Here is a 14,200-nt window from a genome sequence, read left to right as displayed (position 1 = left end):
TTGACGGGTTGCCCCAGAGAGGAGAGGGTCAAGCTATTCTCCAAAGCACCTGAAGGCCAGACAAGGAATAATGGATGGAAACTGAACAAGGAGAGATTCAACCTGGGAATAAGGAGGAATTTTCTGACAGTGAGAACCATCAACCCATGGGACAGAAGTTGCCTTCGGAAGTTGTGGGAGCTTCATCTCTGGAGGCTTTCAAGAAGAGACTGGACTGCCATCTGTCAGAAATGGTGCAGGGACTCCTGCTTGGGTTGAGTGGGGGATTGGACTAGATGACCTACAAGATCCCTTTCAACTCTGTTAATCTGTAAGAATCTGTCAGGCCAGGGTGCAAATTTGGAGAAAGAAAGAGACAGAGGGGTGTGATTTTTGTCCCAGGATCTGGAGGTTTGGCAGCCAGGAGAGGCCTGTTCTTTCTGGGCAACCCAGTGGCATCCTCAGAACCAGAGTCAGGCTGGTAAAGCGGATATTCCTACGTTGAATTAAGCCAGCTTCTCTCCTCCCTAAATTTCTCTCGGGCTCTGCAATCTGCCTGCGTTAGCCAGCCAACCACAGACGGCTGCACCCGCAAGGGATTATTAGTCATCTCCTCTGGTGTTATTGCATGGGTGAGGAGTCCCCTTCCCCCCCCCCATCACTGAATTCTGATGTCTCACTTTCTTCAAGCTCCCAGTTTCTCCGAGGAGGAAAGAGCTGCTTAGACCAGCCAGAAGTGGAGGTCCATCATAGCATCCTTCCTTCCCTTTCCCTCTTTCTCTGTCTTTTTTTCTTCCTTCCTTTGTTCCCTTCCTTCTCATCTTCCTTCTCATCTTCCTTCTTTCTTTCTCTTGCTTTTTTCTTCCTTCCTTCTCCCTTTCTCTCACCTTCCTTCCTTTTTATTTTTTCTTCCATCCATCCATCCATCCATCCATCCATCCATCCATCCATTTTTCTCTTTCCTTCCCTTTTTTCCTTTCCCTTTGTTCCACTTTCTTTTCCTTCTCTCTCATCTTCCTTCCTTCCTTCCTTTTCCCTCACCTCTTCCTTCCTTTCTCACTTCCTTCCCTCTTTCTCTGTCGTTTCTCTTCCTTCCCTTTCTCATACCTTCCTTTTTTCTTCTCTCCTTCCTTCCTTTCTTCTCTCACTTTCCTTTCCTTTTTCGTTTCCCTTTCTCCCACCTTCCTTTTCTTCTCATCTCCTTCCTTCCTTCCTTCCGATAGACGAATCCTCAAATATTCGTAGGGTGACACTGTTGAGAACTTAATGTAGGCCCTTGTGCCCACGTGCATTTTAATTGAGGAAATTCTTTTTATGCTGCTCTAATTCACCTTTTGCCTTTTAATTAGTGAGCATAACCTATTTGAGGGGTGTCATGGAGGGAAGCACCCCGTTCTCTGGTGCCTATCCCCATGGAATTAGTTCCCCTATTGTATAACCATGGGATTTTTAAGCCAGGGTTATTGTTTAAGCCACTGTTTATTCAAAGCCAAATGCTGACAGCGCTAACCATCTCATCAGCCCAGGAGAGGAGGTGAGAAAGTTAGCCATCTCTGTCAGGGTCACAGACCAGCCTAAGAAAAACAAAATGCAATTAGTAATTTTTATAAGATAAAAAATGCAAGGTTGAAACCGAGGTTTGTTGAGGATGGGAAGTTGCAGCTTCTGTGCTGGGTTAAGGCAGAAAGAACACTCTGATCTGGAGGGACACCCTGAGGGCATCAAGATTTCAGGCCCCAGCCCAGAGAAAGAGGGTCTGGGGAGGGGGGCTTTCCCTGGGAACCGGCATTAAGAGAGGAGTAGAAATCCTGATGCCAACGGGAGCCCCTCCCTCAGTTGCCCGGCAAAAGACAGGCCAGGTGAGCCCCTCTCACCTTTCAGCCCTGCTGGGACAGTCCGCCCCCCCGCGGGCATCCCAAAGAAACCTCCAGGCGCAGCACCACTCTACCTTTCCTGGCCAGGTTGACCACACCATCGGCTTGGAGCCCCTGCCCCGGACTCAGGCTGCATCAAGGGGGTCCCTGGTTTGGCGACTGGGGCAAGACGCTTCCCTGGGACGACCCGTCCTCCTTCTCCGCCGGGAGGCGCCAAAGGAACGCAGCGTGGCCGGAGGAGGGTCACCGGGGAGGGGGCGCATCTGGTGGGGGTGGAATCAGGTTGGAGGGCGCATCTGGCTGGGGGATTCACCGGGGATGGGGGCTGTCAACGGGAGGAGGCGCGCCTGGCTGGGGGCTACTTGGAGGGCTTGCCTGGCCAGATGGTGACCGGGAGGGGCTTGCCTGGCCGGAGGGCTGAGTGGGAGGAGCGCGCCGAGGGGTCCCAGGCGTCTCTGGGCCGGAGCGCGGCCGGCCGGGCTGGCTGCGGAGCGGAGGCAGGAGCGCGCCGGGGCGGACAAAGGCTCGGGCGGCGCGGCCGGGCTGGGCGGGGTGTGGGCGGCGAGGGCGGGCCGGGGCGGGCGCTGGAGCCGCAGCGGGCGGCCGAGCGGCGGCGGCGGCGGCGGCTGGGCTGGCTGGCTGGGGCGGCGCTGGTCCTCCTCCTCCTCCTCGGGCCGGGCGCTGCGGCCGGGCTGGTGGGGCGGGGGCGGCGCTGGGGCGTCGGTGAGGGTCCGGGCGGGGGCGATGCGCCGGCCTGGCCATGGAGGAGCGCTGGCACCGCGGGCTGGCGGCGCTGCTGCTGGGGCTGCTGCTCTTCGGCGGGCTGGTGCTGCAGTACGTGTGTCCGGGCAGCCAGTGCCGGCTGCGGCTGCGGCAGCGGCTGCCCGGGGGCGGCGGGGCCGTGGCGGGGCGGGCGGGGCCGGCGGGGGACCCTTACCGGGCGGAGGACGGGAGCCCCGCGCGCTTCGTGCCGCGCTTGAACTTCTCGGCGGCCGAGCTGCTCCGCCGCGTGGACTTCCGCATCGCGGGCGACGACCTGATGGTCTTCCTGCACATCCAGAAGACCGGCGGCACCACCTTCGGCCGGCACCTGGTGCGCAACATCCAGCTGGCCCAGCCCTGCCAGTGCCGCGCCGGCCAGAAGAAGTGCACCTGCCTGCGGCCCGGCAAGCGCGAGACCTGGCTCTTCTCGCGCTTCTCCACCGGCTGGAGCTGCGGCCTCCACGCCGACTGGACCGAGCTGACCAACTGCGTGCCGGCCCTGCTGGACAGCAAGCGGGACGTCCGGCTCCGGCCCAGCCGGTAGGGAGAGCGGACGCCCCGGAGGGCAGGGGAGGGCAGGGGGTCCTGTGCCAGGGGAAGGGAGGGCAGGGCAGGGGAGGGGAGGGGGCTGAAGGCGAGGGGTCCTGTGGGAGGGGAGGGGTCCCGTGCTAGGGAAGAAGAAGGCAGGGAAGGAGAGGGAAGAGTGGGGAGGGGAGGGCAGGGAAGGGAAGGAGAGAAGATGAGACGGGGTCCTGTGCGAGGGGAGGAGAGGTCAGGAGAGGGGAGGGGAGGGGACTGAAGGAGAGGGGACGTGACGGGGTCCTGTGCGAGGAGGGAGGAGAGGATCCCGTGCCTGGGAGGGAAGGAGGAGTGGGGAGGGGAGGAGCCGGGGTCCTGTGCGTGGGGAAGACAGGGCAGGGAAGGAGCGGGGAGGGGAGGGGGGCCCTTGCGAGGGGTGGAGTAGGGCTATTCCCCCCCACCCCGCCCCTAGATGGGGGTCCCCGCAGCCTCCAGCCCCGCGCCCAGCTCGAAGGAGCGACCTCCGCGGCTGCCCCTTCTGCTCGCTTCCCCTGCTCAACTCTTCCGTCCCGTCTTGGAAACAAGTCAACATTTGTACCCCTTTGTTTCCTTGCGTGGAGGGGCTGGGGGGGCAGAGAAGCTAAAGACTGCACGATCGCCTTCCTGGCCCAAAGGCTCCAAACTCCGAGGGGCTTTGGGGAGGGGGGGTGGGGGACCCCACAGTTTCGCTTCTTTCGCTGCTGTCGGAGGTGCTGCCAACCTCTCTCTCTCTCTCTCGGGAAGCCCACCCACCCTTTTGCCTCCCTTGGTGAAATCTGGGCTGAGTTTTTCAGTGCTGCTTGGCTGGGAAGTTTGTGGGTGGGTTTTCCATTGGTTTGGCCTCCATCAATAAGTACCGAGGGCAGGCTGGGCTCTGAACCGCCACAATATCCAGCCTTTGCTGTCTTTTCTACGGCAGCTGCTGCCTCTGGTTTATCCAGCTAAGTTCTTCTCCCTTTTGGCCTCCGACTCTAGCAGGGAAACCACCGAGTTGATGCTGGTTAAGGGAGCCGCTCTCTCTCTCGCCAGGACTTGACCTAGAAAAGAGCCATTTTCACCCTTCAAGGGTTTTTCTCCTTGAGGGGCTCCCGCCTTGGAAAGATGGTCTGTGGACGGCTCTCCGTAATCTTAATTCCATGCCTGTTTGTTAGGTTGGCACCTGGCTGAAGGGATCCTTGGTGCTGAGCATCTTCCAATCCCCTTTTTAGCCAAATGCGCTTCAAGGTTTTTCTTCCCACCCCTCCGATGCCCTTTTAGCTTTCCTGATGTGAGAAATGGAGAGGTTGGATTTGCCTCGAAGCACGATTAAGGCTGCAAATTAATCATCATCATCATCATCATCATCTTAAGAAAGTACTTGGTTGATACGTAGGACGCTGGCAGCAACCCTTAGCACCAGTCAATGCTATTTGTGATGCATTTTTGAATGTTCAGTTAACTGAGTTTCACGTTTAATGAATAAAGTAAATAATAATAATAATAATAATAAGTTGAACCTTGGGCTGAGAGCTAGCCAGGCCTTTAGGGAAATGTGAAATGGAAAAAGGGGGTGACCCAGCTGTAAGAGGAGCAATGATACATAAAAGTGGATATCTGGAATGTAACAGAAAGTGTCTAATTGTATACTGGCCAGGTTGTATGTCTCAGAAGGAATTTTGTGACGAAAGGCCTGTGTTTTAAGGGATCAACCCAAGATGGATTGTTTGCTGTGTGTTTTATTTATTATTGTATTATTTATGAAAAGCCTTGCAAAATTTATAGGTAGACAGAATAACCAACCACACAAGGTTTTCACATGTGCGTGGACACACACACACACACACACACACACACACACACACACACACACACTGTTTTCACCCTCCCCTACTTTAAAATGTTGGTTTATCTGCATTTCTGAGCATAATTTTGCTGCAAAAAAACCAGTGTTCTGTGCGTGATGCCAAAAGGGTGACTAAGAGCAGTTCCTGTGCACTCTCACAACAATCTTGCAGAGAAGGCCACACTCAATTCTACAAAATATACTAAGCCCCACTGTGATTTATTTACTTTGGGTGATATAGGCTGTCATTCTGGTTTATAAACTTTCATTTATGGCTTAGTGCGCTGCATGGACCCAGTCATCAGTAACTTTGTTCAGCAAACTGGGATTAAATCAGGTTATATTTTAGGAAAATGTGTGAACCCAATCACTGTTTCGCCTGACATCAGGTTGTTCCTAAATAATGGTGTTACGGAATAAAAAGGGGCTGGAATTAACTCTGGTTTTGCTTGGAGCAGTTAAACTTTGCTGGGAATGGATGCTTTCAAGTAGCCACAGGTGTGGTCTCTGGGGGAGATCATAGAGCTGCCTTAGGCCTTCTTTTCCATGCGCAGACAACATTGGTCGCTGCCGCAGTTAGAATATTGGAGAAGTAGAGCTGAGAATTTTACCAGGTTATAGAAATTCACTGGGCGATTTTGAGCCAGTTACTCGAGGCCTAACCTACCTCACAGGGTTGTCGTGGTGGAGGAAAAACCCTGATCTTTGCTTGTTGCTCTGGGGTGGGAATGACTGGGCTTAAACGGAAATTGAATTGCCTGTTTAAAGGGTCCACCTGGGACTAGGGGATTCTCAAAATCAAAGCTCTGTTGAGCATGTGTGTAATTGACGTGACATTCACGAACTGTATATCTGATTTCATTTGCATCCAAGGACATGAACTGGTCAATTCGTTGTGCACAGGACATAAGTTGTCAATTTCCTTGAACATTGAAACATTGGATTGGGTCTCTTCGTTCAGGGGTAACACCTGAATGCAGATGGAGTCCATGGCTTTGAAGTCTGCTCAGTAAATGTAAACAGACATTGGAACATAATGGCAAAATATGAATTTGGGAAGACATATTTTAATTTGCAGGCTGAGTTTGATGTGCTGGTGTTAGTTAGAGTTATTGATTCATACCGATAAAAAAGAGAATATTTGTAGCTCGGGGTTGACACGAGAGGTCCTTGATGCTTTCTGAGCTGGGTTGCTTTCTTGTAGACGTTTCATTACCAAACTAGGTAACTTCATCAATGTTTGGGGCATGAAACATCTGCAAGAAAACAGCCAAGCTCAGAGGCCGTCAAGGACCCCTTATGGATTTGTAAATTATGGTTTGTTCAGGTTAGCAATATGGCTTGTGCGTTGCCCATTTTTTCATAGGTTCTAGGCAGCTTCAGTAGGAACCCATCTCTTTGGGGCTTATTCTGCAAGCCATGGCTTAATGTAAGGTATGACACCCCTCCCCCCGTGTTTATGACATCTGGGCTAAGCAGAAGTCACTTTCCAGCTGTGCCAAACCGTGTACATATGTTTCTGCCTCTGGAGAGAAGCACGAGACCAAAAAAAAAAAGGCGTATCATCGCCCACCTATCCTTTCTTGTATTATGATTTAATATAATAATTGTACAGCCACTTCACAGCCACGGTGGCACCTTCCCCGAAAAACTGTCTACTTGACAAGCAATTATTGTCATTGCAGCTTGTGCGTGCTAAAAAAGGAAACCTGGGTGTGAACAGGCATTTGCGCTCCCCCTCCTCCTCCTCCTCCTCCTCACACCTGTTGGCTGCAGTTTTCTCTGTTTCTTGCTGTTGTCGATTTGAACCCCCCCCCCGGCAGCTGGAAGGGAGAATTCAACAAATGTCTCTGCCCAGAGTTCATTAGATTAGATTAGATGATTAGATTAGATTAACAAAGTTGGAAGGGACCTTATAGGTCATCTAGCCCAACCCCTCTGCTCAAGAAGGAGATCCTGCACCATTTCTGACAGATGGCAGTCCAGTCTCTTCTTGAAAGCCTCCAGTCATGAAGCTCCCACAACTTCTGAAGGCAACTTCTGTCCCATGGGTTGATGGTTCTCACGGTCAAAAAGTTCCTCCTTATTTCCAGGTTGAAATAAGTTCTCTCCTTGGTCAGTTTCCATCCATTATTCCTTGTCTGGCCTTCAGGTGCCTTGGAAAATAGCGTGACCCCACCCCCTCCTCTCTGTGGCAGTGGGCTGCTGGGGGTTCGCAGGGGTTTGGGAGAACCTCTAGCTAAAATTCCGTGCAGTTTGGAGAACCCCAAATCCCACTCCTGGCTGGCTCCGCCCACCCTGCCCCACCCCTCCCAGGAGTCCCCAGGCGGCCCATTTTGCCTGCAGGTAACTGCAGGGCGCCCATGGAAGCTCGGGGAGGGTGAAAAACAGACCTACCGGACGTTTGGGAAGGCCAGGCCCGTTTCTGGCCTCCAGAGGGCCTCCGGAGCCTGGGGAGGCTGTTTTCATCCTCCTGGAGGCTCGAGGAAAACCTCCGGAGCCCTGGGAGGATAAACACACCACACACATACCCGCCACGGTGCGGTAGTCACACTAGGCCATGCCCACCCAGCAGCCAGGCAGATAATCCCTTGCTAAAATTTTTGAAACTCACCCCTGGTCATAAGTCACTTTTTCCAGAGGCGTCGTAGCTTCGAAGGGTCACTAAACGAACTGTTGTAAGTCGAGAACTCCCTGTACTTCTGGATAGTGGCGCGTCTCTGCTATCAGAATTACTTCATTTCTGTTGTTTGGGGTTGGCTGGTAATCAACGTAGATGAGCTGTGAAGATCTTTCATTTCGTTGGCTGGGTGGAATTTTGCTGCCCTCAGCAGAAATTCTCCCCCATCTGCTTCGTCTGCTCATCCCTCTTTTCCACTCGAGCGAAGACAAGAATTGGAAGGGTGGCGAGAGGACGATGGCTGGGTTTTCAAAAAAACAGAGCCTTTCCCTGCTGCATTGGAAATGTTCATTCAGTGCTTTGAAGATTGACTTAGCTACGTTCAGTGCACCAAGGTGTGAAACCATGGGCCGGCATCAGAGGTGGCATCCACCCAGGCGAACCGGTTGCGGAAATTGTGGGTGGGCCCCAGGAGTGAAATGCTCCCGGTTCGGACCGGATCACCCGATCTGGTAGCGATGGCAGCGGGTGGTTTGGAGAACCGGTAGCAGAAATCCCCACATGCCCAGCTGAACCACGTGATCATCAGAGTTTTTTGTTTTTACTTTTAAAAGCATTTTTTCTTCTGCCGAAATAATGCTTTTAAAAGTAAAAAAAAAGGCGCGGCTCAGCTGGGATCGACAGAACCCTTTAAAAGCATTTTTTCTACAAGCTCTTCGGCCGAAGAGGTTGTAAAAAAATGCTTTTAAAAGGTTCTGGCGATCAGGCAACTCAGCTGGGATCGACAGAACCCTTTCAAAGCTTTTTTTCCCTCTGGCGATCCCAGTTGAGTTACCTGATCATCACAGGCTTTTAAAAGCATTTTTTTTTCCAACCTCTTCAGCCAAATGTGCAGAAGAGAGCACGCGAGCAGACCAAACGTGCACGCGCGGGCATGATGCAAACCGGTAGTAAAAGTAAGTGGAATCCGCCCCTGATGCAAGCATGCGGGGTGGGGGGGACACACGCGCACATGCATGAAGGCGGGGCACATGCTCAGGGAAGCGCTCGCATTGCATTTTGGGGGTGTGAGCACGAGCGCTTGCATTTGCACGTTTGTGCGCGCACTTTGGGCTCTCAGTGCCAAAAAGGTTTAACCATCCCTGGTTTGGGGGAAGATGTGTCTCTAGGTGCCTTTTTCATCCTGCTGGCTTTCATCCCTTCCAGCCACCGAGTGGGAACATAAAGGTAAAGGTTCCCCTCGCACATACGTGCTAGTCATTGGCAGCTCTAGGGGGCGGTGCTCATCTCCGTTTCAAAGCCGAAGAGCCAGCGCTGTCCGAAGACGCCTCCGTGGTCATGTGGCCGGCATGACTCAACGCCAAAGGCGCACGGAACGCTGTTCCCTTCCCACCAAAGGTGGACCCTATTTTTCTACTGGCATTTTACCTGCTTAACTGCTAGGTTGGCAGAAGCTGGGACAAGTCATGGGAGCTCACCCCATTACGTGGCACTAGAGATTCGAACTGCTGAACTGCCGACCTTTCAATCAACAAGCTCAGTGTCCTAGCCCCTGAGCTACCATGTCCCTGAGTGGGAACATCGCAGTGGGTAATTCCCACTCGTGAGCCCACCTTTCAGTGGGACTACCAAAGCCATTTCTCTCCATGATATGTGTGGCCTTCTCTTCTGCTTCCCTGGGCCACGATCCGTTTCGAAACAGAGCTGTAAATGATGGTTTGTAATGGTGCTGGTACAGGAGATTCATATTTATAGCTTGCAATCCTTCCTGGATTTGGCATCGTGTTCTATTAAATTATCAACTCTCTGGAGAAGGATGGGTGGGTGATTCGATTTGGAGGGAGATAAAACATGGCGAGCAAAGGCCATGCAGATTCTCATTCTGGTGTGCGCGCGCCGAGCCTCGTTGGTTCCCTGTGTGTTTAAATGGGAATTTGCCAAGAATTGTGTTCTTTACGAGGAGCATCTTAGTAAACTCGATTGCTTTTTACATTTGAGGGCCCAAGTGGCTTTGAAGGGGCTGAGGGACGGTTCTCTTCTTTGCAAACAACCTGGTCCCTAATGAATGAGTGGCTTGGAGGAGCCAAAATGTTCATTGCGCTGATTTGCGTCAAGTGGAAGAGTCTGGAATAGCAAACTTGGCGCTTGAAGGTGGAATTCCCGAAGGCTTTGCATGGAAATAGCCAAGTTAACATAATCCGGGGCTGGAATTACACAGGCAGGCGCACCAGAAGGCTGGCTGGTAAGCTTGCAAAAACTTCTCCCGGCAGCTCCTTTACAAGGAGGATTAAAAATGCTCTGGGATAAGTAGAGGCTGGACTCTCTCCAGAAGCCTCTGTGTTTGTATATGTGTGCGTGTCTCTCGTGTCTCGTGCCTGTGTGGTTTTGACGTGAGAAAAAGCAAGCCTTCATTGTTGTAGAAGAGAAATAAACAGCTGGCTGCCCAGAAACTCAAGAGCAGGTTTTGAGGACTCAGTTTTTCTATTGGATTGGGGTGTTTGTGGGGTGGAGCGGGGTGGGGGTGGGGGGTGGAGACTCCATTCAGGCTTCTCTCTTTGCGGGACTTTTAAGCTGCCAGGATGATTGATTGGCCCGTTTCCCGTCTCTCTCATAAATCTTGCAAAGCCATCTTTGCGTGTCATGTGGGTGTTTGATGCTTCCCCTTGTGGAATGGTTAATGAGCCAATTCCGGGCCCAGATGCCCAGGAAGATCTGGGGTACAATTCCCACTGCATTAGGCTTCTTCCAGGCAACCGCTTTTGAAGAGGCAGAGTAGCCTAGGTGCAGTGGTGGGATTCAAGCAATTTAACAACCGGTTCTCTGCCCTAATGATTTCTTTCAACAACCAGTTTGCCAAACTGCTCAGAAAGTTAACAACCGGTTCTCCCGAAGTGGTGCGAACTGGCTGAATCCCACCACTGCCTAGGTGTGATCTCACAGTATTTGTGTGTCTGAAGCACTAATCCGGGGTTAATCCCATGGTTAATCCCATCAAGCGGGATGGTTCCTCTTGATGCAATAAAAGACCACCGAGCATTTTGGCAGTTGGGAGACATTCTGGAGTGGGCCGTTGCTAGGTTGGTCCTGTGAATTTGGAAGGGTGGGTGGGGGGTGTCTCCTTGGCTAACACAGTTTAAGAAGTCTAGATAAAAATCCATGCTTGGTATCGCTCGGAGGAGATGTCGAGAGGGGAACTTGGAGAAGGGTTGCAAAACCTTCCTTTTGATCTATGAGCTTCACGTGGATTGTGGTTCTTTTGTGACAGCAGGTGAGTTGAAGCCATTTCTTAAAGCAGGGGTCTCCAACCTTGGCAACTTTAAGCCTGGCGGACTTCAACTCCCAGAATTCCCTAGCCAGTTGGCTTAAAGTTGCCAAGGTTGGAGACCCCTGTGTTAAAGCATCTCCCATACGGCAGGGGATCAGCCACTGGCAATCTTAGGCTTGGTCCTGAGGCTTGGAGGGGACCACCTGCAAGAAAAACTCGTAAAATGGGGCAAAACTCACTTAACAACTGTCTCAGTTGGCAACCGAAATTTTGGGCTCAATTGTCATAAATTGAGGACTACCTGTGTACAGCAGTGACTGTTGATTGGAGAAATAGACTTTGAGTTCCTTTGAAGCTTATGTTTGGTGCCTTGAATATATGGAGGGGCAGGATGAAGTGGTGATAGTGTGATCAATGATAGAAGCTTGAGCTGGTCCAACTGAAGAAAGAGAAAATCTACCAAAGGGATCCAGCACCATTTTCCTACATGAGTAAATCACAACATTATGCGGCGTTCCCTCTCTTTCCTCCTTTCCTCCTTCCTTCCTTTCTTCCTTTCTTTCTTTCCTCCTTTTCTCCTTTCCTCCATTCCAAGCTGATGTGTGTTTGAATTCATGGGCCCAGCTGTTCCTTTCTTCTCAGAAGAAGATGGTGGAGGTCTTCTCCTGTCGTCAAAGCCACCACAGACCAGGGGTGAAATGCTCCCGGTACTGGATTGGCCGATCTGGTACCGATGGCGACGGTTGGTTTGGAGAATTGTTAGCAAAAATCCCTGACACCCCCCCCCCCGCCTGTGCTCACCTGGTCACCTGCTTGCCGCTTCTTTTAAAAAATGCTTTTAAAAGGTGAAAAAAGGCTTTGACGATCACAGCTGAGCTGCCTGATCCTCAGAGCCTTTTTTTTTTACTTTTAAAAGCATTTTTTTACCACCTATTTGGCCAAATAGGTTGTAAAAAAATGCTTTTAAAAGTAAAAAAAAAAAAGATCGCGCACCACAGTTGATCATCCCCGTGCGCTGTTCTACTTACCCCATGCCTCCTTTTGGCCTGCACTGCACATGTGTGTGCACGCACCTCGCATTTGGTATGTGGTGCACAGTGCGCGAACCGGCAGTAAACCGGTTCAGATTTCACCACTGCCACAGAGCTCTGCAAGGCGTGTTGATGCCGACCGAGGACTCATTTGAGGAGGCCTGATGCCTTTGGGGACCAAGAGCTGGGAATCTGAGGTTCAGGAATGTCCAGTATTTACTTAGCCTTGGGCTGGACGGGGAGCTCCAGACAGAAAACTCCAAGCTGGCTCTGCCAAAAGGGCCGCAGGAATGGGAAGCATGGTGCCACCTGTGGGGAGCGGGGAGGGGGCGTTGGGGCAGGATAAGACGGCAGACTTTCTTAAAAGGTTTAAGTCTGAATGCCAGCCGGGAGGGACAAGCTGCTTTCTCTGGGAACAGGGATTGTCGGGATGATGGATGACTGCAGCCTGCGGCATGTGGTTTGGCCTCTTGGCAGCCACCCAGGAGGAGCCTAAGAGGATTGGAAGCCCGAACCCTGTTTGCCTCTTTGACTGGCAGCTGGGCTTCCCAGAACACATTAGTGTCACCCAGACGAAAAGGGGGATGTTTGGGGCACAGGGACCTTTGCAAGAGTGGCCCTGAGGGTTAATTCAGCCAATTCATCCAGAAAAGAGTGTTGAGTAGCATCTTGGTGAAAGATCCTCCTGGGTTTGTTTTTAGTTTCAAGGGAAGAGATGTCCCACTTTGCTCTGAGACGGATGTCCTCCCAGAGGCTGGGTCTGCAGACTTTCTGGAAAGGCCAGGGTTTTTTTTTATCTACTTTACAGCTCTTCTGATTATAAATTTACCCTTTACTCTACGGTTAAACATTACCTTCTTCCCTCAATAATCAATCCTGTCTAATCGTCAGAAACCATACATCATTATTTTGGGTTTTGCTGTCTCTGAAAAAACAAAATCCATAAAGGGTTTCCAGTCAGCAGTAAAAGGTAGATAGATATTGGTTTTCCTCTGATCCAAGAAGTCAATTTGGCCATCTCAGCCACTTCCATCATCTTCACCATCCATTCCTTCATTGTGGATATAATAATCTTGCTGCAATTATCCCATTACGAAAACAACATCCCTGCGACTTTTTCCTCCACTGTTTGTCAATCCCCCCCCCCCAAATAAACCACCCTCTGGTCTTAATTGGATATTAATCTTTAGAATCCTCTGAATCAGTGTATGCATTTGTAGCTTTTTTTTTTTAACAAAAAAAATGATCACCAGACATGATCAAATGTCCTCTTTTGTCGTTGTGTTTCCAGCATGAATCAGAAGTGGCTTTTTCTAAACAGTGACGACTACCGCAATATATTTTCTAAATGGTTGCTTTGTAGGCTTTGTTGTCTGCAAGCCAACACAATCACTCGCTAAAAATGATGGGATTTGTAGTCCAGCACATTGGGAATGCAGCTAGACTGGACCAGCTTCTCCTCAATGAACTAATGCAGGAACCTCTGATGACTATTTGAATGCTATGAGCCCTCCGGTTTTCTAACCATGCATTGAGAGAAGACAGGACTTCATGCTTCTCCAATTTTGGTCAGTAATGTTACATTTTTCAAAGCAAATATAGCAAGTCTTGTTCTGCCTGGACTTTCTCTGCTGGGAAGGATCTGCAATGGGTCCAGATGGCTCTGGTGGGTCTGATGCTGACCCTGGAGCAGAGAAGCAGATGGTTTGGGAAGAACTAGCTTGTCCACGTGAGTTGCCTTGGGTTCCATCTGCTGCCCAGAAGAGGACACAGCCTGGAGTCCCACCATCCCAGAAAAAAGAATGGAATAGAAAAGAAAAGAAAAGAAAGCAGATGTCAGATGGATGTTAGCAAATCCTTGCTAAGAGAATGAGTAGCTTGATCACAGAAGTGGAGATCTGGAGAAGTGGAGGACTGTCTCTTCCAGGATGTGTCCCGCTGGGGGGTGGATTGATGTCACTCAAAGATGTTTTGAGATAGATCTTATAATCTATTATTATTAATAATAATAGATTAATATTAATAGTAATAATAGTAATAATAACAGTTGGAAGGGGCCTTGGAGGTCTTCTAGTCCAACCCTCTGCTTAGGCAGGAAACCCTACACCACTTCAGACAAATGGTTGTCCAATCGCTTCTTAAAAATTTCCAATGTTGGAGCATTCAGAACTTCTGCAGGCAAGTTGTTCCACTCATTAACTGTTCTGACTATCAGGAAATTTCTCCTTAGTTCTAAGTTGCTTCTCTCCTTGATTAGTTTCCACCCAGTGCTTCTTGTCCTGCCTTCAG

General features: G+C 50.9%; 1 protein-coding gene across 1 annotated transcript in view; it reads left to right on the top strand.

The window, feature by feature from the left end:
• The first annotated feature begins 2,549 nt into the window (after positions 1–2,549).
• The window catches only part of HS6ST2 (heparan sulfate 6-O-sulfotransferase 2), a 79,102-nt gene continuing 67,451 nt past the window's right edge, over positions 2,550–14,200 (top strand). Inside the window, exon 1 of the mRNA XM_058196757.1 lies at positions 2,550–3,155. Within this exon, the coding sequence (XP_058052740.1) occupies positions 2,614–3,155 (542 nt within the window). The 5' untranslated portion in view covers positions 2,550–2,613. The remainder of the gene's footprint in view (positions 3,156–14,200) is intronic.

The sequence above is a fragment of the Ahaetulla prasina genome, chromosome 11 (genome assembly GCF_028640845.1).
Source record: "Ahaetulla prasina isolate Xishuangbanna chromosome 11, ASM2864084v1, whole genome shotgun sequence".
In the NCBI taxonomy this organism is placed as follows: domain Eukaryota; kingdom Metazoa; phylum Chordata; class Lepidosauria; order Squamata; family Colubridae; genus Ahaetulla; species Ahaetulla prasina.
Note: the sequence above shows the minus strand (reverse complement) of the source record. Positions and strands in the feature narration are given on the sequence as shown.